General features: G+C 47.5%; 1 protein-coding gene and 1 long non-coding RNA gene across 3 annotated transcripts in view; one reads left to right on the top strand and one right to left on the bottom strand.

Moving 5' to 3' along the window:
• The window catches only part of RFC2 (replication factor C subunit 2), a 37933-nt gene extending 30434 nt beyond the window's left edge, over window positions 1-7499 (top strand). The window contains exons 11-12 of one of the 2 annotated variants that reach the window (XM_085876778.1): window positions 6867-7013; window positions 7139-7499. In XM_085876778.1, coding sequence (XP_085732904.1) covers window positions 6867-6977 — 111 coding nt within the window. In that variant the 3' untranslated portion in view covers window positions 6978-7013; window positions 7139-7499. Of the gene's footprint in view, window positions 1-6866 lie in introns of both variants that reach the window. The other variant, XM_085876777.1, reaches the window with a different exon arrangement.
• Window positions 7500-8759: 1260 nt separating this feature from the next.
• On the bottom strand, window positions 8760-21791 carry LOC147027415 (uncharacterized). Its single transcript, XR_015057034.1, has 3 exons — window positions 21694-21791; window positions 21492-21564; window positions 8760-9071 (listed from the first exon to the last, which is right to left on the bottom strand). It is a non-coding gene; the product is annotated as an uncharacterized LOC147027415 (long non-coding RNA).
• Between the last annotated feature and the right edge of the window lie 23 nt (window positions 21792-21814).

Genomic DNA, 21814 nt, shown 5'->3' with positions numbered 1-21814 from the left:
AAAAACTACCATTAGCATTGCAGGTCTAACGCGATCAAGATCTGGTTTCCAGGCTGAGTGAGGATTAGATTTAAAAATCTTAAGTTACGGCAACGGCGGCGCAAGAAGGAACCTGTACGAGAAGTACCGCACCTTTGGCTGCCCACCGCTGCTGATCTGGCTCGGCGGCCAAGAACCGCGGGATAGCGGTGCAGGCAGCAGGGTATATGTGCAGATTTAGTGAATCCAACCAGGCCAGCAATGTGGCCTTTGGACAAGTCGACGTTGGCTTAGCCTTCAAAAACTCGACCCTATTACAGGTTTAGTACGATCAACACTTGGTCTACAAGTTGATTGAAGATTATTTTCACTAGACCATCATACTATGTGTCCACCACCAACGTAAGTGATGGATGTAACCTCAGTGAGGGCTAAAAACGCCAATTCTGACTTTACTATGAACAACATGCTTCTTCTCCATTTGTCTTGCACGCACTCCCTGTCCCTGCTTTTCGTCATCCTTCTGATAGGTGGCAACGTGGAAACCAACCCTGGACCAAGACCTCCAAAATTACTATGTGGCACATGCAATAGGGCCTGCACTAATTATAAAGGACCGAAGGCGAGTACACGATGTGAATCATGTGACACATGGTACCATGCCGATTGTGTTAGGATAGACAACATTCTCTTGTCTAACCTGGGGAGAAGTGATTACCCCTGGAAGTGCCCGAACTGTGGATTACCAAATCCATCATCTATCTTATTTGACACAGTCGTCATGGAGAGTGATGGTGATACCTTCAATTTTACCCATTTTAATACTACTCTCATTTCAAGCAGAGGCTCCACAAGTACTGATGTCCCCAGGTTCACCATCAGCCTCATCATCACCACCTGAACGACGTCCACGAGCTTGCGCATCAAACTTGCACAGCCTGGTCATCAACTTCCAGAGGATTTGTATTAAATGGGAAGAGTTCTGGAGCTTCATCGAAGCAACGAAACCCGACATCATCATGGGATGTGAGACGTGGTTGAAACCAGGTATAGGACAAGGTGAAATCTTTCCCACAGGATATAATCTCTACACAAAGGACAGGGAAGATGGCTACGGCGGTGTCTTAGTGGGTATTACTACCGGTCTTAACAGTCAACAGATACCAACCGACACTGAATCTGAGTTTATAGTCGTTAAAGTGATGAATGGTAATCACAATATTATAATTGCCTCTGTGTATCGACCACCTAGTAGTGACTGACCTAAGCTTCATGGATCACCTTAATCAACCCATTGAGGATGTGTCGCTCAAACCCACGTACAGCTGTATGAATTGGCGGAGACATGAATTTATCAAACATCAACTGGGCGACGGCGCAGATTATCTCTCACCAACTTATGCAGATCATCAGTGACTCCTTCCTGCAAACTTTGGCCAACTTGGGACTTGAGCAGATTGTGAACTTTCCCACTCGGAAAGATAACTTCTTGGATGTTATCACAACTAATCGCCCTTCCCTGGTCAAACAATGTGTCGGCATGCCTGGCCTCGGTGATCATGATGATGTGTTCTTGGAGATGAGTGCCCGAGCATATAGAAAGAAACCACCTCGCCATAAAATTATTCATTGGAAACAAGCCAACCGAGTGAACATTCGGTCTGATGCCAAAGCATGGACAGATCAATTTGTTGACCGTAACTGTACCTTAACACCATTGGAGGTTCTAGCTACTGAAACGCAGGCTGCACTGTTAAAAAATCGTTGACGACAACATACACTCCAAACCCAGCTCATCCAGATTCAGCCAATGTTGGTTTGACACATCAACGAAACGCATGTGCTATAAAAAAAAATCCTGCGTCGACAAGAAGGCAAGGCACCACAACAGAGATAGAGATTGGCGTCGTTACCACAACATCAAGAAGGAAACGCAGAAGCTCTGTCACCAGACCTATAACAAATGCCTGTCTGACATCATCATCAGTAGTGACCTAGATGGCAATAAGAAGTTGGGAGCGTTGGTCACATCTAAACGCTGTCATCAAATGGGAGTTGCGCTGCTGAAGGAGGGAAATATTCTTCACTGACATCCCAGGCATAAAGCTAACATCATGAACAGGCAGTTCTCTTCAGTATTGACTGATGACAGTGATTCACCACTCCCTAATCTTGGCTCCAGCCTTCATCCAACCATGGATGATATCACTATTGGCTGCGAAGGAGGAACCAAGCTTATCAAAAACCTTAAACCACACAAAGCAGCCGGGCCTGACGGTATCTCTGCGAAACTGCTGAAGGAACGGCTGAAGAAGTCTCACCTGCAGTCACCTTATTCTTCCAGGCATCCCTGAATCAGGGCAGTGTGCCATCTTCTTGGAAGAAATCAGCTATCGTCCCTTTATTCAAGAAGGGCTGCCGATCATCTGCTTCAAATTATCGGCCCATCTCACTTGCATCAGTTCTTTGCCAGCTGAGTGAGAATGTCGTGCATCATTTTGTAATATTCATGGCCATGCTTTTAAAGAGGTGAACTCAGCCAAATACCTTGGTGTCCACATCGATTCAAAGCTGAATTTCAACACTCGCATGGATGCAACTGTCAAGAAAACTAACTCCACCATTGCCTTTCTTTGTCAAAACTTCAGCTGATGCAACTGTAGAATTGAGAAGGCTACATTGACAACTTATTCCCTACCAATTGTGGAATATGTTGCAATAGCATGGGATCCTCGCACTCGGCGTAACATCAACATGCTTGAGATGGTCCAGCCGCTGTTCTCATTCTTCCCTCCAGGTGTTCAAGACCGCTGTTCACCACCATCTAAGTGCTCATTATTCAATTCGTAATTACGATCGTACTAGCAGTGTCACAGCCATGCTTGATGAACTAAAATGGCCCACCTTGGAGGGCAGACGACTCCAAAGCCACCTTGCCTTGATGTACCTCATCCGTTATGACCTGGTGGACATCAGGTGGAGTGCATACCTCACTGAAGCATCCTCATACACCAGAGGACATGAATCTTTATTCATGATACGTCACTGCAGTGCTCAGGAATATGCCTCATCCTTCCTTCCCCCACACCTGCAGGGATTGGAACCACCTGGAGAAGCACCCTGCTACGTCATCCTCCCTCAATGCCTTCAAAACCGCATTGCAGGGGCTAGCAAGATGAGATAACATCTGGCCTTTATTTTTACTCGTGAATGTATTTATTTGCACAATTTGGTTGCTTCAGCACTGTTACTCGCCTGTGTGTAACCGCATTGTGGTAATATTCATCCTGATGAAGCAGCACTTACACGGAAGGAAGGAAGGCTTTCATCTGCAACTTGATGGAGTACTGCTTTCCCTTCTGGGCTGGCTGGCTCCCCTGCCTCGCATCTTGCTCAGCTTGACATCGTGGAAACCAAGGCCATCAAGATCATTAGAATCTCCCACGATGAAGCTGAGTCTATGGGTCTATCACTTTCCCACCACAGACAGGTCAGTGGTCTTGCACCATCTGCTCCTCTGTGCTCTGTCCACACCACGTCCCCGGTTTCTGCAGGGTACACTTAATCCCCCCATCAATCCCCTTCTGGTAAAACTAACAAAATCCAAGATCCACTGCTCACCTAAACTCATTCATTTTCATCCATTCTTCCTTTTCCTGCTTGTGAAACCAACTTCCACATTCTCTAAAATCTCATTCTTCCCTCCAGGTGTTCAAGACCGCTGTTCACCACCATCTTAGATCGTCCCCAATCCAAAACCATGATCTTTTCTACTGTGGTTAACCTCCACCCACAAGTTCACCTCCATCCAAATTTCCAGTTTTTCCTTCCTGAGAGTTTCCTTCTGTATCCATCTTGTCCACTCCATTCATCCTTTCCTGCTCCCCATTCCTCCCCCCACACCCCTTGTGTGACCAACCTCCCTCTTTTTTTTTTTTTTGTCTTTCAACCCTGCTGTTCCTGCCCCCCCCCCAACCCCACTCTACCCTTCCTTTTGTTCTGTCACGTCCTGATCCGTTTAGTATTCCAGCTCTTCCACGAGCCTCGTCTCCATACGCAGAAAAATAAAACAATTTTTGTCTGCCACGACAGTTTAGTACAAGGGCCTTGTCTCTCCTCCATCCATTTATATTTTTATGTATTTTTTTTTTGATTAAATGTCCTTATTTCTCATTTATTTATGAAACACCTTTTTTTTTGTTTTTTTCTTTTCACTTCACCGGCCTCACAGCTAACAGTCCTCGACCCGAATGCCACACGCTTCTCATTTGAATCGGACCAATCGATGTTGCTCTCAAGCCGAGCGACCAATGGACACGCTTGATCATGTCATTGGAGAGACAGTTTTGAAATGATTGTTGGAGGAGAAAGTTGAGTTGAGAGCTGGGAACCTGGTGGGTGAGTTCTGTGTCACAAGTGACGACAGCGAATTTAGAGCCTGTCTTATGGAGTCCTTGTGAAGGATTCCGATCAGAACATCGCCAGGGTTCATTCGACCCCCCCAGTAGAGGGAGGAACCGCTCTTATGAATCTCAACGTAAACACTGACTTCGCCCGGACTGGTCAGGGACCCACCTCAGAGCACGTCATGGGTGTGGGGAAGCTGATGTCTGTTTGCCCCCATCAGTTATAGGGAAGGATGCCTTGTTCGGTTCAACCAGGCCCGAACCACTCCCTTGTTAGGGCATTACTCCGAAATAAGCTCATAGAGTGGGTCTCAGTGTCCGTACATGCGTCCGTTAACATTTGACAAAACCATCTTCTCATAAACGACATGACCGATTATGGCCAAATTTGGTACGATGCATCAGGACAGAAAGGTTGTGCTCCCCATCCGGATGCGCCCCCTATAAAGGGGGTGAAAGGGTTTTGTTTTGTTTTTTGTTGTTTGGTTTTTTTACGGCAAATATTGGTATTTTATTCAAATATCTTTTCAAACTGCCAGACAGATCCAGACCAAACTCGCCACGAGGCATCAGGACCATGCCCTGACCACAGGGGGCACCCTCCCCGAATCCCTCATTTTCACTAAACCATCTTCTCCACAACTACCTGAGCGATACGGACCGAATTTGGTACAATGCATCAGGACAGTAGGGTCTCATGGGGTTATGATCCCCATCTGGATACACCCATTTAAAGAGGTTTAAATAGGGGTTTGCCCCAAATATTGGTGTTTCATTCAAAAATTTTCTCAGAAACCGACAACCGGATCCAGGCCAAATTGGCCAGGTGGCATCGTGACCATGCCCCAACCTTAAGGTGCGCTCCCCATGGCCGTATCTTCCCTGGAAAGGGGGTCAAGGCCTCCCCTAATCCCTCACGTTCATTAAAACATTTTCCTCTCAAACTACGTGACCGATTTATGGACCAAATTTGGTACGGTACATCAGAACAGAAAGGTCTTGTTTGGTACGATACATCAGAACCGGATCCACCCCCTAATAAGAGGTTGAAAAGGGAGCTTTCACCTCAAATTCAGGAAATTAATTTTAACAACTTCTCAGAAACCGATTGCCAGATGCAGACCAAACTCTTCATGAAATGTAAGGACCATGCCATTAACTTACGTTGTACTCCCCATGACCATACCACTTCAGGAAGGGGGGCCATGGCCCTTTCCCCCTAATCCCTCATTTTCACCCCACCTGTTGATGAAATAATCGTCATCCCCACCCCCATGGGGCCATTTTTCCTTTTATTCCTCTCTGCATCTTCTCACCCCTTTTCTCCTTTTGTGTGTTCGACTACTTCTTGAGAGAATCGGTGTCACGAAAAGTAGGTTAAGTTATACCGGATCGAGATCTTTACAGTTGGCTTATAAGCATGATTTGTTTTCTCATCTGGCATCCTCTTTTCCTTCACATTTATTTCTACAACTGTTGTTGTTTTGTGTGCTTCCTCCCCTGGTTTATTGTACACCTTTTTATGCAACCTATTTATTTATTGTACCTGTGGTTTCTGGAACTGACAACTTATCCATGCGAGAACAAACTAGATGGTATTTGTAGAATACATACCCTGTGCAGTCTTGAGGACTTAGTGTGAGTGAACTTTTTTTTTTTGATCCAGTATGGCAACCAGACCATGTGACTGATGACGTCATCTTTATAAAACCATATTTTCCATGGGTAGTTGATCGATTAGTTAAATTTTGCATTGATCGGTTAAGCGGTTTCTCCTATGAAGGTTTTCAAAGATTTTCCTTTCGATCCAATGTGGCGGCTGCCAGACCACGTGACACATGAGGGTCATTTTAATGAAAATCCTGTTCAGATTTCAAGTCAATCGGATGAAAATTGAGGATTTCAGAAATTCGGCCTGTGTTGACCTTTTGGTTTTTGTTGAGCTCAAAATTTTTTTTGTGTCCAGTGTTTTTCTTTTTTTCTTGTATTTTTCAGACTTACAAACACACATACATACAGTGCATATCCTTGTGAGGAGGGGGTGGGAGGGGGAGTTTGAGGGGAACTTTTTTTGTGTGCTCCTTAACCTGCCTGGGTACCACTAGCACGTACGCAAAATTTGGTGAAGTGGTGTGGAATTGTATATCGATCAAAGAAAACACACACACACACACACACACACACACACACACACACACACACACACACACACACACACACACACACACACACACACACACACACACACACACACACACACACACACACACACACACACACACGTTCTCCACTTAACTTCCCATCCTCTCGTTGTCCGTTTTGTGAGCTGATATCTCTATTTATGTGATATAAAATATAAATGGCAGTCATTCCCATATTTGCATCGACGTTTGATCTCAGTTGATGGACGTATCAACCAATGACTTGATTTTACTTGTTTTATTTTATGATTGACTCTCTCTGACCTCGTCCCCCTTCCAGGAGATTGGTTTAACGCATATGCGGGTCGTGGAGGGTGTTCACTCTCTGCTACAAATGGCTGGATTACTCGCACGTCTTTGTCAAAAAACCGCTTCTGCTGAATCGATCTGAGAGGTTTCACCAGTGGAAACTCTTTTGCTCCCTGAGGTTTGTGCCATCAGGAACGCTCTGTAAAATGTAGCGTGAGGAAGTTGTTTGTTTGAAATACGTTGTTGTGGACAACTCGTGTCTGGAGAGATCCGATAGCAGGGTCCGTGCGTCGTGTGGTACAGCTCGTCGCATTCCTGCACGCAGCGTACCCTCGAGATTCCCACCGGGAGCTGTCGTGACCCTCACGTCGTCGCAGAGTGTTGGGAATGTCGCGTTGTTACCATTTTAGTTAAACCACCACCATGGCGGGTGTTGTGGGATGAGCTCTTTTTGAGGAATTCAATACAAATAAAATGTTGATGGAATTGCACTCGTCAGAGCTCGTCTCGTTAGCAAATCGAGTTTCTTACCAGAACATGGTGTTGAATTTGGTGTGATTCAAATGTGCCTTTGGTTCGATCTCCTGCTGTATGTGGGAATGCTGAAGTATTTTGTTTATTTTGTTATCCTCTTGAAGTAAAATGATTTCACGTCCCAGACGCAGCTCTCGTGGCTGAGCCTGATTGGTGCATTCAAAATGATTTGCTTCTGCGATTGGCAAGAAAACTTGCACCCAATCAAATTTGTTGTGAAATAGTTTTAATCACTTTAGACAGAAACAAGCACAATGGCAAGAAAAGCGAGGCATGTGGACAACGTTTGTACTCGGTGGATGAGACTTCAACACTCCCAATCGTACAACAGTATATATCATTTTAGAAGTGTCTGTTTGTTTGTTACTGTGAAATCGAAGATTCACAAATATATTGGTGGTTCGAGCCTGTTTTTTTACCTCCGCCACCGAAGGTGGACGGAGGTTATGTTTTCACCCCTGTCTATCTGTCTGTGAGCAGGGTATCTCAAAAATTTATGGACGAATTTGGACAAAACTTGGTGGGCAGGTTTCATGTGTGATGACAAATTGATTTTATTTTGGTGAAGATCCAGATCTGAGAATTTTAGAATAATAATTAAAAAAAATATTCTTCACCATTGAGAGATGGGCCAAAAATGATATATAGCATGATATACTGATTTTTTCAAAAACTTGGACAGATTTGGACAAAACTTGGTGGATGAGGTCGGTCGGTGACAAGAACAAGCTGACTAAATTTTGGTTAAGGTTCGGATTCAGATCCGGCCTATCGGTGGGATACAAAACGTAAATTGTTCAGCCTGGCGGAGGTATGCGCTCCATCAAGTGCCATACTAGTTCCATCTGTCTGTCAATGACGTACACATCCCACTTAAACACTGATCTTCGCAAAACTTAACCACCTGGTAAAGCTAGTCAAAAGCTGGAAGCCTATTATTTTTGAGGTGAAAAGGTCATGGTCTCCTAAAATCATCAATTTTTCTTTTGATTCACTTGTAATTTGAGCAGAATTTCCTTATTGGGTCACTGAACTGGTTCACCAATCAAAAGCTAGAAGCATATCGTTTTTGAGATCGAAAGGGCAAGGTCATAGCAACTGATTTCGTAAGTACCAGTCAATGACTGCTTGTTTGTCTCATTTGTTTATTTGCTTTCTATGCACTCGTGAAACGCTGAACGGAATGAGTTGAAAACTGGTGGTTGTGCTCACGGTGTGCATGGGTGGATCTTTGAGGGTAGAAAAAAAGATTAATAGCGAGGAAGACCACAATTCTCTCGGTGTGAATGTGTATATTGTGGTCATTGAGCATGACCACCTGGACCCAAGACGTTCTGCAGATAATTAGCTCACTTGGAACATAAGTCTGGGGAGTTTATGGGACGGCGTGATGTCAGTCAGTCCGTCCACACTTGCAACTTCTTTGAAACTACTGTGGAAGAAATTCAGTTCTTCTCTTTGGGAGTCTGAGACCATTTATTAACGGCAAACAACAACAAATATCAATCAAACACACGCATGGGAAAGAAGGAAATACAGGATAATCAATATCAAACATGATCCTCTTTCTGCTCAAAATGCACACAGCAATCCTCTTTATACGATTTTTGGACCGAAAAAGACAGGAGAGGGCTAGACATCTGGCAAGGGTAAATGGAGGGGAGGGCTGGCAAGCATGAAGTAGTGTGAACACCGGTTCAGCCTTGAGGAGAGCGTGATAACAGGGTTAGGACAAAACACAGAGACCAGGTGGATTACTTTCTGCTCGACAATGAGGCGCCATCAAGGCGTTCTCTTTAGCAGCTGGGCAGTTTCATTTAAACATTGGAGATACCAGTCTTGGTTATATGTATTTCAGTCAGATAAAAGCATGTAAGATTTAGTAAGATACAATTCGATTTTATACTGTGTTCAATTAAAAACAGCAAGTGAATTATAATTGAGAATACGCTGATATAATTATTGCTTGCTCGCAAGAGCCTTGAGGGCCATATAACCACATGTATGCGACCATCCACAAATTGCGTACACATCTATATAATGCGGATGCATTACAAGTTCATCAACATTTCCGTTCCCACAAAATACGTGGACCAACCCGTGGCCTGTTCGAACACATTACCTCATCTGGAGTGGATAGATTAAAAAAAAAAATTAAATGCTGCGATACATGTCATGTGTGTCATGCTGTAGAAGTGGGGGAATTAAGTTGTCAGGAAGGTCAGGTTCTTGGCCAGTGACACGAATCCACGCAGTGAACAATAACCAGTCTGATTATAATCTGGAATCAAAATTTCATGACTTGCTTTGGAAGAAATTTGTGTCTCCTTTGGCCGTTTTAAATGTGGTGCATTAATCCGTTAAAAAATAAAGTGAAAGAGGAGAGGGATTGAAGGACAGGACGAGAAGGTGACAAGATATTTTGGTGCGACAGGACAATGTGAAGCAATTTGGTTTAAAGGAGGACAGCGTTGCATCGACAGAAAGGTGACATGAATGTAGAGGATTCTGTCTGGGGAGAGATTAGTGATTGTAAGAGTAGTAAGATACCGTGAGTATGATTTTATGAGGCTCTGGGTGTGAAGCAAGAGAAGGAGGAGTACATAAATAATTCAAAAGGGCATGTGGTAAGGGAAGAGTATTGATGATGGAGGATTTAAACTTGCCAGGGATGGATTGGGTCAAGGTACAGGGAAAGGGAAGAGTGGATGAGGATTTCCAAGATCTCGTCCAAGATTGCTTTTTAACTCGGATTGTTGATAAGGCCACTCGCGGAGTGCAGTGTTAGACCTCTTAATTAAAAAAAAAAAAAGATCCCAACTTTGTGGTGGAGGTCGAGGTAGGGGAGCATTTACAATCAAGAGACCATATCATAGTGTGAAAGTTTTGTATTCAAAGTTAGAGTTTGAGATGGTGGAATGAGGCGATCAAAAAAAAAACTGGAAGGTGAAGACGGCAATCGGCATCAGAGAAAAGGAAAACCTTCAAGGAGTAAATGCTCGTTGTGCAGAGTGAGTACATTCCAATGAGGTGTAAAACGAGACGCAGGAAGAGACCAGGAGAGTTGAGCAGGGACGTAAGTCATACAATTACAGATAATAGCCAAACAGTATCTTCAATCGTATGACTGGAAGTGTGTGTCCATTGATGAAAGTGAGATGGCAGCCTGAACAAATGTATCGTTATTTCACAACAACATTTACACAAGGACAGTCATGGGAGTGGGTAAGAGCCGAGAGTACCCATCAAGGATTCTCGGGAGCGGGGAAGATTTTTTTTAAAGGAGATTGACGCAGGGCCAGTTAATATACATCTGGGACGATTGAGGGAGGTGACAGAGAAGTCAGGTCAGGTTCGATCTGTGACCTGCTACAGGTACCATGTAAACCTGTACTAACCTGTTCCATGGTCGGGTTGTCGGCAACTAAACCGTCTCCCCCACCAGGTTTTGTGGTGAGGGGGGTGTTTGGATATGGACACCCAGCAGGATTAAAAACAAAACCTGTCAAAGGGCGGAGGAGCTCCTTGTGAGCCAACGGCCATCCATATCTAGTGCCCAACTGTGTCTGCGGACGTCCTCCTGCAGTTGGGTTACTTCTTATTAGGAGGTTGGTGGCAGGATTTGCACTCCGGCCACTGTAAAACCCTTCATTCCGCAAAACGTAAAAACGCAAAAAAATCTGAAAACCCACTCCGTGGGAGTACTTCCTGTGCAGCTTCCCTTCGCAGGGCAGCTCACCGGATGACGGGATTGGGGCAAAGCCTTCGGGACCCCCAATCTTTGATAGGAGGGAAACCACGGGGTAACATCCCTGGGTCAGATTGCGGGAGAGTGTGTCGGAGTGGTGCTGAGGTGTCGTCCACCAGACGGCGGTCTCCTTGGGTTAACCTGAGGCGGTCCCTTCGGGTGGGTGCCTGGAATGTCCTATCCCTAAGAGAGGATGATCACCTGTCTCTGTTATCATCTGAGCTCAAGCGTTTGGACATCGGGATTGCAGCTCTCTCTGAGGTTCGGAGACCGGATTGCGGCGAGATAATGGTGGGTGGTTACACCTACTATTGGTCTGGTCGCTCTGATGGTGACCATACCCAAGGAGTTGCTGTAGCTGTGTCCAATAAGCTGACCCCAATGATAATTGAGGTAACACCGGTCAACGAGCGTATTATGAGATTAAGGATTCGTCACTCCTTAGGTGTCATTTCCCTGGTCTCTGTTTATGCTCCGACTGAGGCGAGTGATCTCACCGTGAAGGATGCATTCCACGCCACACTCGAGTCTGTGGTTGATCAGTGCCCCAGACGAGATACACTTCTAGTCTTGGGGGATTTCAATGCATCGACTGGAACTGATAGGGATGGTTATGAGGTGTGTGTTGGTCCCCATGGGTCAGGAACTATGAACCAGAATAGCACTAAGTTCCTTGACTTTGCAAGAAGTCATGGACTTAGGGTGGCTGGTTCATGGTTTCAGCGCCCAGAAGCTCATCGCTGGACTTGGTATTCCAACGCTGGCGGTGTGGCAAAGGAGATTGACCATGTCCTCATTGACGGTCGTTGGAGGCTGATCCAGAACTGCAGGGTCTACCGGAGTGCTCAGTTCCTCAATACTGACCACAGGCTTGTTGTAGCAACTCTAAAGCTGCACCTTAAATCCTGGAGAATGGTACCATCCCAGCCTAGGCTGGATGTTGCCAAGCTCAGGGATGAGAGAGTAGCTGAGGAGTTTGCGAACATGCTGAGTGGACACTTGGGGGGTCTGGGTGCTTTGGGGGGTCCTGAAGAGTTGTGGAGTGCCTTCAAGACCACCGTCCTTGATGTTGCCGATGGATGTCTTGGAACTCACCGCAGGGCAAAGAAGAATTTTGTCTCTCGAGGGACACTGGATACCATTGACCAGAGTCGCAGGGCCAGGCTGAATGGCAGAGCTGAGCTGTTCAGGGAACTGAGGCGTAAAACTGTACGTGCACTGAGGGTGGACAAGGAGGCCTATGTGCGAGGAATCTGTGAGGGGGTAGAGCATCACCTGTGGACAGGTGATTCTCGTCCCGCTTACAGGGTAATTCGCGCATTACGTTCATCCAAGCCCATCCCTCGGAGCACTGCAGTTAGAGCAGAGAGTGGTAGGCTCTTGACAGAGGAGTCTGAAGTGAAGGCCCGCTGGGCCGGTTACTTTGAGCGGTTGTACCAGGCTGATCCCCCAGCTGTCGAGTTGGACGTCAAGGGTGTTACAATCCCTGTTGCTGACCCTCAAATCAACTGTGGTCCACCTTCGCTTGTGGAAACACGGGCTGCGGTGAACCAGTTGAAACGGGGCAAAGCTCCAGGGATCTGTGGCATCCATGCCGAACTTCTCAAGGCTGGTGGAAATGCTGCACTCGTGTCGTTGCATGCAGTTTTGTGCTCTGCCTGGAACACAGGCATCATCCCAACTGACTGGAAGAGGGGCCTTGTTGTCCCTCTCTGGAAAGGGAAGGGTGATCGCCAAGACTGCAACACCTACCGAGGGGTGACGCTGCTCTCAGTGCCGGGCAAGGTCTTTGCTCGGATAATTCTCGATAGGGTTCGCCACCATCTGCTTGAGCACCAGCGTCCAGAGCAGTCAGGCTTTACACCAAAGAGGTCAACGATTGACCGTATCCTTGCACTTCGTGTCCTCACCGAACGCAGACGAGAGTTTTGGCAGGGGCTGCTTGCAGCCTATGTTGATCTCTGTAAAGCGTTCGATTCAGTGAATCGGGATGTCCTCTGGAGGATTCTTGGTCTTTGTGGGGTGCCACCAAAACTGATCGATCTGATGTCTGAACTCTACTCTGGTACTGAGAGTGCTGTGAAGTGTGGTGGTACCACCTCTGACTTTGTTACTGACTGACCAGTTGTAGGTCAGTTAACAACTGACCAGTTGTTACTGGAGTTCGTCAGGGATGTGTACTTGCCCCCACACTTTTCAGCACTTGTATGGACTGGATTTTAGGGAGGATGTCTGAGAGATCAAGTTGCGGTGCATCGTTTGGGAATGTCAAGATCTCGGACCTTGATTTTGCAGACGATGCAGTCATCTTTGCGGAGACTTTAGACATCCTTTTGGGGGCCCTCGAGGTGCTGAATGAGGAGTCGGAGCCGCTGGGATTACGGGTTTCTTGGGTCAAAACTAAGATCCAGGCTTTCGGTGACATCTTGGATGCTGCTGTCCTGTCTGTGTCTGTTTGTTTGTGGTGAGGATGTTGAGGTCGTGGAGAGATTCACTTACCTTGGCAGTGATATTCATGTCTCTGCTGGCTGCGAGTCAGAGGTCAATAGACGTCTGGGTCGGGCCTGGGGAGTCATGGATTCACTGGATCATGGGGTGTGGCGCTGCCGGTACCTGTGCGGGAGGACGAAAGTCCGAGTCTTCAGGTCCTTGGTACTTCCTGTCTTGCTCTATGGGTGCGAGACTTGGACTCTGACCAAGGATCTGAGACGGAGACTTAATTCCTTTGGTACCAGGTCTCTTCGGAGAATCCTTGGCTATCGCTGGTCGGATTTTGTATCCAACGAGCGGTTGCTGAGAGAGACTCGGATGAGATTTGTTACCTGCATAGTCCGTGAGCGTCAGTTGCGGCTGTATGGACATGTGGCTCGTTTTCCTGACGCTGATCCTGCTTACCAGATTCTCTCAGCGAGGGAGTCTCATGAGTGGAGGCCAGTGGGCCGACCACGTGCCTCATGGTTGCAGCAGGTTGACCATCATCTCAAGGAGATGGGGATGGGCCTGGCATCTGCCTGGGGGATGGCCAGACGGAGGCCCCTGGAGTACCGGCGGAAAGTGGACGCAGCGACGTGCTGTTCTGGCACATGCTCCCATACCTGACCTGACCTGACAGAGAAGATCAGTGGGATGTAAACAGAGAAGATCATTGGGATGTAAACAGAGAAGATCAGTGGGATGTAAACAGAGAAGATCAGTGGGATGTAAACAGAGAAGATCAGTGGGATGTAAACAGAGAAGATCATTGGGATGTAAACAGAGAAGATCAGTGGGATGTAAACAGAGAAGATCAGTGGGATGTAAACAGAGAAGATCAGTGGGATGTAAACAGAGAAGATCAGTGGGATGTAAACAGAGAAGATCAGTGGGATGTAAACAGAGAAGATCAGTGGGATGTTAACATAGAAGATCAGCGGGATGTTAACAGAGAAGATCAGTGGGATGTAAACTGAGAAGATCAGTGGGATGGAAACAGAGAAGATCTTCTTCTTCTTTTTCCCGTTAGGGGTCGCTACAGCGGATCATCCGTATGATCCGCATAGTGATTTGGCACATGTTTTACGCCGGATGCCCTTCCTGACGCAACCCTGGTCGCCTCTTACGACACAGGGATATGGTACACCTATTTTAACCGGGGTATACACCGGCCCAGTACACTGGTACTCACTTCGCCGACCTCGGAAGGATGACAGGCTGAGTCAACCCCCTGGTGTATTAATTCAGTGGCCCAACGGGGCTTGAACTCAGGACCTTTTGGATCCCAAGCCGCTGCCCTAATCACTGCGCCAACACCAGGCGACGTAAACAGAGAAGATCAGCGGGATGTTAACAGAGAAGATCAGCGGGATGTTAACGGAGCAGATCAGCGGGATGTAAACGGAGAAGATCAGCGGGATGTAAACGGAGAAGATCAGCGGGATGTAAACGGAGAAGATCAGCGGGATGTAAACGGAGAAGATCAGCGGGATGTTAACGGAGAAGATCAGCGGGATGTTAACGGAGAAGATCAGCGGGATGTTAACGGAGAAGATCAGCGGGATGTAAACGGAGAAGATCAGCGGGATGTAAACGGAGAAGATCAGCGGGATGTAAACGGAGAAGATCAGCGGGATGTAAACGGAGAAGATCAGCGGGATGTAAACGGAGAAGATCAGCGGGATGTAAACGGAGAAGATCAGCGGGATGTAAACGGAGAAGATCAGCGGGATGTTAACGGAGAAGATCAGCGGGATGTTAACGGAAAAGATCAGCGCGATGTAAACAGAGAAGATCAGCGGGATGTAAACAGAGAAGATCAGCGGGATGTAAACAGAGAAGATCAGCGGGATGTAAACAGAGAAGATCAGCGGGATGTAAACAGAGAAGATCAGCGGGATGTAAACAGAGAAGATCAGCGGGATGTAAACGGAGAAGATCAGCGGGATGTAAACAGAGATCAGCGGGATGTAAACGGAGAAGATCAGCGGGATGTAAACAGAGATCAGCGGGATGTAAACGGAGAAGATCAGCGGGATGTAAACAGATCAGCGGGATGTAAACGGAGAAGATCAGCGGGATGTTAACGGAGAAGATCAGGGGGATGTAAACGGAGAAGATCAGCGGGATGTAAACGGAGAAGATCAGCGGGATGTAAACTGAGATCAGCGGGATGTTAACGGAGAAGATCAGCGGGATGTTAACGGAGAAGATCAGCGGGATGTTAACGGAAAAGATCAGCGGGATGTTAACGGAAAAGATCAGCGCGATGTAAACGGAGAAGATCAGCGGGATGTAAACAGAGAAGATCAGTGGGATGTAAACAGATCAGCGGGATGTAAACGGAGAAGATCAGCGGGATGTTAACGGAGAAGATCAGCGGGATGTAAACGGAGAAGATCAGCGGGATGTAAACGGAGAAGATCAGCGGGATGTAAACGGAGAAGATCAGCGGGATGTTAACGGAGAAGATCAGCGGGATGTTAACGGAGAAGATCAGCGGGATGTAAACGGAGAAGATCAGCGGGATGTAAACGGAGAAGATCAGCGGGATGTAAACAGAGATAAGCGGGATGTAAACGGAGCAGATCAGCGGGATGTAAACGGAGAAGATCAGCGGGATGTAAACAGAGATCAGCGGGATGTAAACGGAGAAGATCAGCGGGGTGTAAACAGAGATCAGCGGGATGTAAACGGAGCAGATCAGCGGGATGTAAACGGAGATGATCAGCGGGATGTTAACGGAGAAGATCAGCAGGATGTTAACTGAGAAGATCAGCGCGATGTAAACAGAGAAGATCAGCGGGATGATAACGGAGAAGATCAGCGGGATGTAAACGGAGAAGATCAGCGGGATGTTAACGGAGAAGATCAGGGGGATGTAAACGGAGAAGATCAGCAGGCTGAGTCAACCCCCTGGTGTATTAATTCAGTGGCCCAACGGGGCTTGAACTCAGGACCTTTTGGATCCCAAGCCGCTGCCCTAATCACTGCGCCAACACCAGGCGACGTAAACGGAGAAGATCAGCGGGATGTAAACGGAGAAGATCAGCGGGATGTAAATGGAGCAGATCAGCGGGATGTAAACGGAGCAGATCAGCGGGATGTAAACGGAGCAGATCAGCGGGATGTAAACGGAGCAGATCAGCGGGATGTAAACGGAGCAGATCAGCGGGATGTAAACAGAGAAGATCAGCGGGATGTAAACGGGAGCAGATCAGCGGGATGTAAACGGAGATCAGCGGGATGTAAACGGAGCAGATCAGCGGGATGTAAACGGAGATCAGCGGGATGTAAACGGAGCAGATCAGCGGGATGTAAACAGAGATCAGCGGAATGTAAACGGAGCAGATCAGCGGGATGTAAACAGAGAAGATCAGCGGGATATAAACGGAGATCAGCGGGATGTAAACGGAGCAGATCAGCGGGATGTAAACAGAGATCAGCGGAATGTAAACGGAGCAGATCAGCGGGATGTAAACAGAGATCAGCGGAATGTAAACGGAGCAGATCAGCGGGATGTAAACAGAGAAGATCAGCGGGATGTAAACGGAGATCAGCGGGATGTAAACGGAGCAGATCAGCGGGATGTAAACGGAGAAGATCAGCGGGATGTTAACGGAAAAGATCAGCGCGATGTAAACAGAGAAGATCAGCGGGATGTAAACAGAGCAGATCAGCGGGATGTAAACAGAGATCAGCGGAATGTAAACGGAGCAGATCAGCGGGATGTAAACAGAGAAGATCAGCGGGATGTAAACGGAGATCAGCGGGATGTAAACGGAGCAGATCAGCGGGATGTAAACGGAGATCAGCGGGATGTAAACGGAGCAGATCAGCGGGATGTAAACGGAGATCAGCGGGATGTAAACGGAGCAGATCAGCGGGATGTAAACGGAGCAGATCAGCGGGATGTAAACGGAGATCAGCGGGATGTAAACGGTGCAGATCAGCGGGATGTAAACGGAGAAGATCAGCGGGATGTAAACGGAGAAGATCAGCGGGATGTAAACGGAGAAGATCATCGGGATGTAAACGGAGAAGATCAGCGGGATGTTAACGGAAAAGATCAGCGCGATGTAAACAGAGAAGATCAGCGGGATGTAAACAGAGAAGATCAGCGGGATGTAAACAGAGATCAGCGGGATGTAAACGGAGAAGATCAGCGGGATGTTTACGGAGAAGATCAGTGGGATGTAAACAGAGATCAGCGGGATGTAAACGGAGAAGATCAGCGGGATGTAAACAGAGATCAGCGGGATGTAAACGGAGAAGATCAGCGGGATGTAAACAGAGATCAGCGGGATGTAAACGGAGAAGATCACCGGGATGTTTACGGAGAAGATCAGTGGGATGTAAACAGAGATCAGCGGGATGTAAACGGAGAAGATCAGCGGGATGTAAACAGAGATCAGCGGGATGTAAACGGAGAAGATCAGCGGGATGTTAACGGAGAAGATCAGGGGGATGTAAACGGAGAAGATCAGGGGGATGTAAACGGAGAAGATCAGCGGGATGTAAACGGAGAAGATCAGCGGGATGTAAACAGAGATAAGCGGGATGTAAACGGAGCAGATCAGCGGGATGTAAACAGAGATCAGCGGGATGTAAACGGAGAAGATCAGCGGGAAGTAAACAGAGATCAGCGGGATGTAAACAGAGATCAGCGGGATGTAAACGGAGAAGATCAGCGGGGTGTAAACAGATCAGCGGGATGTAAACGGAGCAGATCAGCGGGATGTAAACGGAGAAGATCAGCGGGATGTAAACGGAGAAGATCAGCGGGATGTAAACGGAGAAGATCAGCGGGATGTAAACGGAGAAGATCAGCGGGATGTAAACAGAGAAGATCAGCGGGATGTAAACGGAGAACATCAGCGGGATGTAAACAGAGAAGATCAGCGGGATGTAAACAGAGATCAGCGGGATGTAAACGGAGAAGATCAGCGGGATGTTTACGGAGAAGATCAGTGGGATGTAAACAGAGATCAGTGGGATGTAAACAGAGATCAGCGGGATGTAAACGGAGAAGATCAGCGGGATGTAAACAGAGATCAGCGGGATGTAAACGGAGAAGATCAGCGGGATGTTTACGGAGAAGATCAGTGGGATGTAAACAGAGATCAGCGGGATGTAAACGGAGAAGATCAGCGGGATGTTAACGGAGAAGATCAGGGGGATGTAAACGGAGAAGATCAGCGGGATGTAAACGGAGAAGATCAGCGGGATGTAAACAGAGATAAGCGGGATGTAAACGGAGCAGATCAGCGGGATGTAAACGGAGCAGATCAGCGGGATGTAAACAGAGATCAGCGGGATGTAAACGGAGCAGATCAGCGGGATGTAAACGGAGCAGATCAGCGGGATGTAAACAGAGATCAGCGGGATGTAAACGGAGAAGATCAGCGGGATGTAAACAGAGATCAGCGGGATGTAAACAGAGATCAGCGGGATGTAAACGGAGAAGATCAGCGGGGTGTAAACGGAGCAGATCAGCGGGATGTAAACGGAGCAGATCAGCGGGATGTAAACGGAGAAGATCAGCGGGATGTAAACGGAGAAGATCAGCGGGATGTAAACGGAGAAGATCAGCGGGATGTAAACGGAGCAGATCAGCGGGATGTAAACAGAGAAGATCAGCGGGATGTAAACGGGAGCAGATCAGCGGGATGTAAACGGAGATCAGCGGGATGTAAACGGAGCAGATCAGCGGGATGTAAACAGAGATCAGCGGGATGTAAACGGAGCAGATCAGCGGGATGTAAACAGAGAAGATCAGCGGGATGTAAACGGAGATCAGCGGGATGTAAACGGAGCAGATCAGCGGGATGTAAACGGAGCAGATCAGCGGGATGTAAACGGAGATCAGCGGGATGTAAACGGAGCAGATCAGCGGGATGTAAATGGAGATGAGCGGGATGTAAACGGAGCAGATCAGCGGGATGTAAACAGAGATCAGCGGGATGTAAAGGGAGCAGATCAGCGGGATGTAAACGGAGAAGATCAGCGGGATGTAAACGGAGCAGATCAGCGGGATGTAAACAGAGATCAGCGGGATGTAAACGGAGAAGATCAGCGGGATGTTTACGGAGAAGATCAGTGGGATGTAAACAGAGATCAGCGGGATGTAAACGGAGAAGATCAGCGGGATGTAAACAGAGATCAGCGGGATGTAAACGGAGAAGATCAGCGGGATGTTAACGGAGAAGATCAGGGGGATGTAAACGGAGAAGATCAGCGGGATGTAAACGGAGAAGATCAGCGGGATGTAAACAGAGATAAGCGGGATGTAAACGGAGCAGATCAGCGGGATGTAAACAGAGATCAGCGGGATGTAAACGGAGAAGATCAGCGGGATGTAAACAGATCAGCGGGATGTAAACAGAGATCAGCGGGATGTAAACGGAGAAGATCAGCGGGGTGTAAACAGAGATCAGCGGGATGTAAACGGAGCAGATCAGCGGGATGTTAACGGAGAAGATCAGGGGGATGTAAACGGAGAAGATCAGCGGGATGTAAACGGAGAAGATCAGCGGGATGTAAACAGAGATAAGCGGGATGTAAACGGAGCAGATCAGCGGGATGTAAACAGAGATCAGCGGGATGTAAACGGAGAAGATCAGCGGGATGTAAACAGAGATCAGCGGGATGTAAACAGAGATCAGCGGGATGTAAACGGAGAAGATCAGCGGGGTGTAAACAGAGATCAGCGGGATGTAAACGGAGCAGATCAGCGGGATGTAAACGGAGAAGATCAGCGGGATGTAAACGGAGAAGATCAGCGGGATGTAAACGGAGCAGATCAGCGGGATGTAAACAGAGAAGATCAGCGGGATGTAAACGGAGATCAGCGGGATGTAAACGGGAGCAGATCAGCGGATGTAAACGGAGCAGATCAGCGGGATGTAAACAGAGATCAGCGGGATGTAAACAGAGATCAGCGGGATGTAAACGGAGCAGATCAGCGGGATGTAAACGGAGCAGATCAGCGGGATGTAAACAGAGAAGATCAGCGGGATGTAAACAGAGAAGATCAGCGGGATGTAAACGGAGCAGATCAGCGGGATGTAAACGGAGCAGATCAGCGGGATGTAAACGGAGATCAGCGGGATGTAAACGGAGATCAGCGGGATGTAAACGGAGCAGATCAGCGGGATGTAAACGGAGATCAGCGGGATGTAAACGGAGCAGATCAGCGGGATGTAAAGGGAGATCAGCGGGATGTAAACGGAGCAGATCAGCGGGATGTAAACAGAGATCAGCGGGATGTAAAGGGAGCAGATCAGCGGGATGTAAATGGAGAAGATCAGCGGGATGTAAACGGAGATCAGCGGGATGTAAACGGAGCAGATCAGCGGGATGTAAACAGAGATCAGCGGGATGTAAACGGAGAAGATCAGCGGGATGTTTACGGAGAAGATCAGTGGGATGTAAACAGAGATCAGCGGGATGTAAACGGAGAAGATCAGCGGGATGTAAACAGAGATCAGCGGGATGTAAACGGAGAAGATCAGGGGGATGTAAACGGAGAAGATCAGCGGGATGTAAACGGAGAAGATCAGCGGGATGTAAACAGAGATAAGCGGGATGTAAACGGAGCAGATCAGCGGGATGTAAACAGAGATCAGCGGGATGTAAACGGAGAAGATCAGCGGGATGTAAACAGAGATCAGCGGGATGTAAACGGAGAAGATCAGCGGGATGTAAACGGAGAAGATCAGCGGGATGTAAACAGATCAGCGGGATGTAAACGGAGAAGATCAGCGGGATGTAAACAGAGATCAGCGGGATGTAAACGGAGAAGATCAGCGGGGTGTAAACAGAGATCAGCGGGATGTAAACGGAGCAGATCAACGGGATGTAAACGGAGAAGATCAGCGGGATGTAAACATAGAAGCTAACCTTGATATCCTTGGGATCTTTTCCCTCCGAACTTCCACAATAAAAAGATCTCATGAGAATCTCATTATTTGACCTGAGAAAGAAACACGAACAATCGTGAGTGTGACGGTTTATTTAAACCAACATGTGGTGGATGTGATGGTTCACGAATCATCACAAACATGTTTGAAAATTTCTCCTCAAACAAACGAACTGAACGAACTTTCTTCGTTTTCAACGGGTTCAGTCCCCGCCGTTGGTGCACTCAGCGTCCTCCTTGTCCTCGAGTGATTGTCCCACGTGTCGAAGAGTGACGTGTTGGAGACACCACGTGATGAGCGGAG

The sequence above is a fragment of the Eptatretus burgeri genome, chromosome 4 (assembly GCF_056783735.1).
Source record: "Eptatretus burgeri isolate ZD-2024b chromosome 4, Ebu_testis_v1, whole genome shotgun sequence".
NCBI classification, from domain to species: domain Eukaryota; kingdom Metazoa; phylum Chordata; class Myxini; order Myxiniformes; family Myxinidae; genus Eptatretus; species Eptatretus burgeri.
Note: the sequence above shows the minus strand (reverse complement) of the source record. Positions and strands in the feature narration are given on the sequence as shown.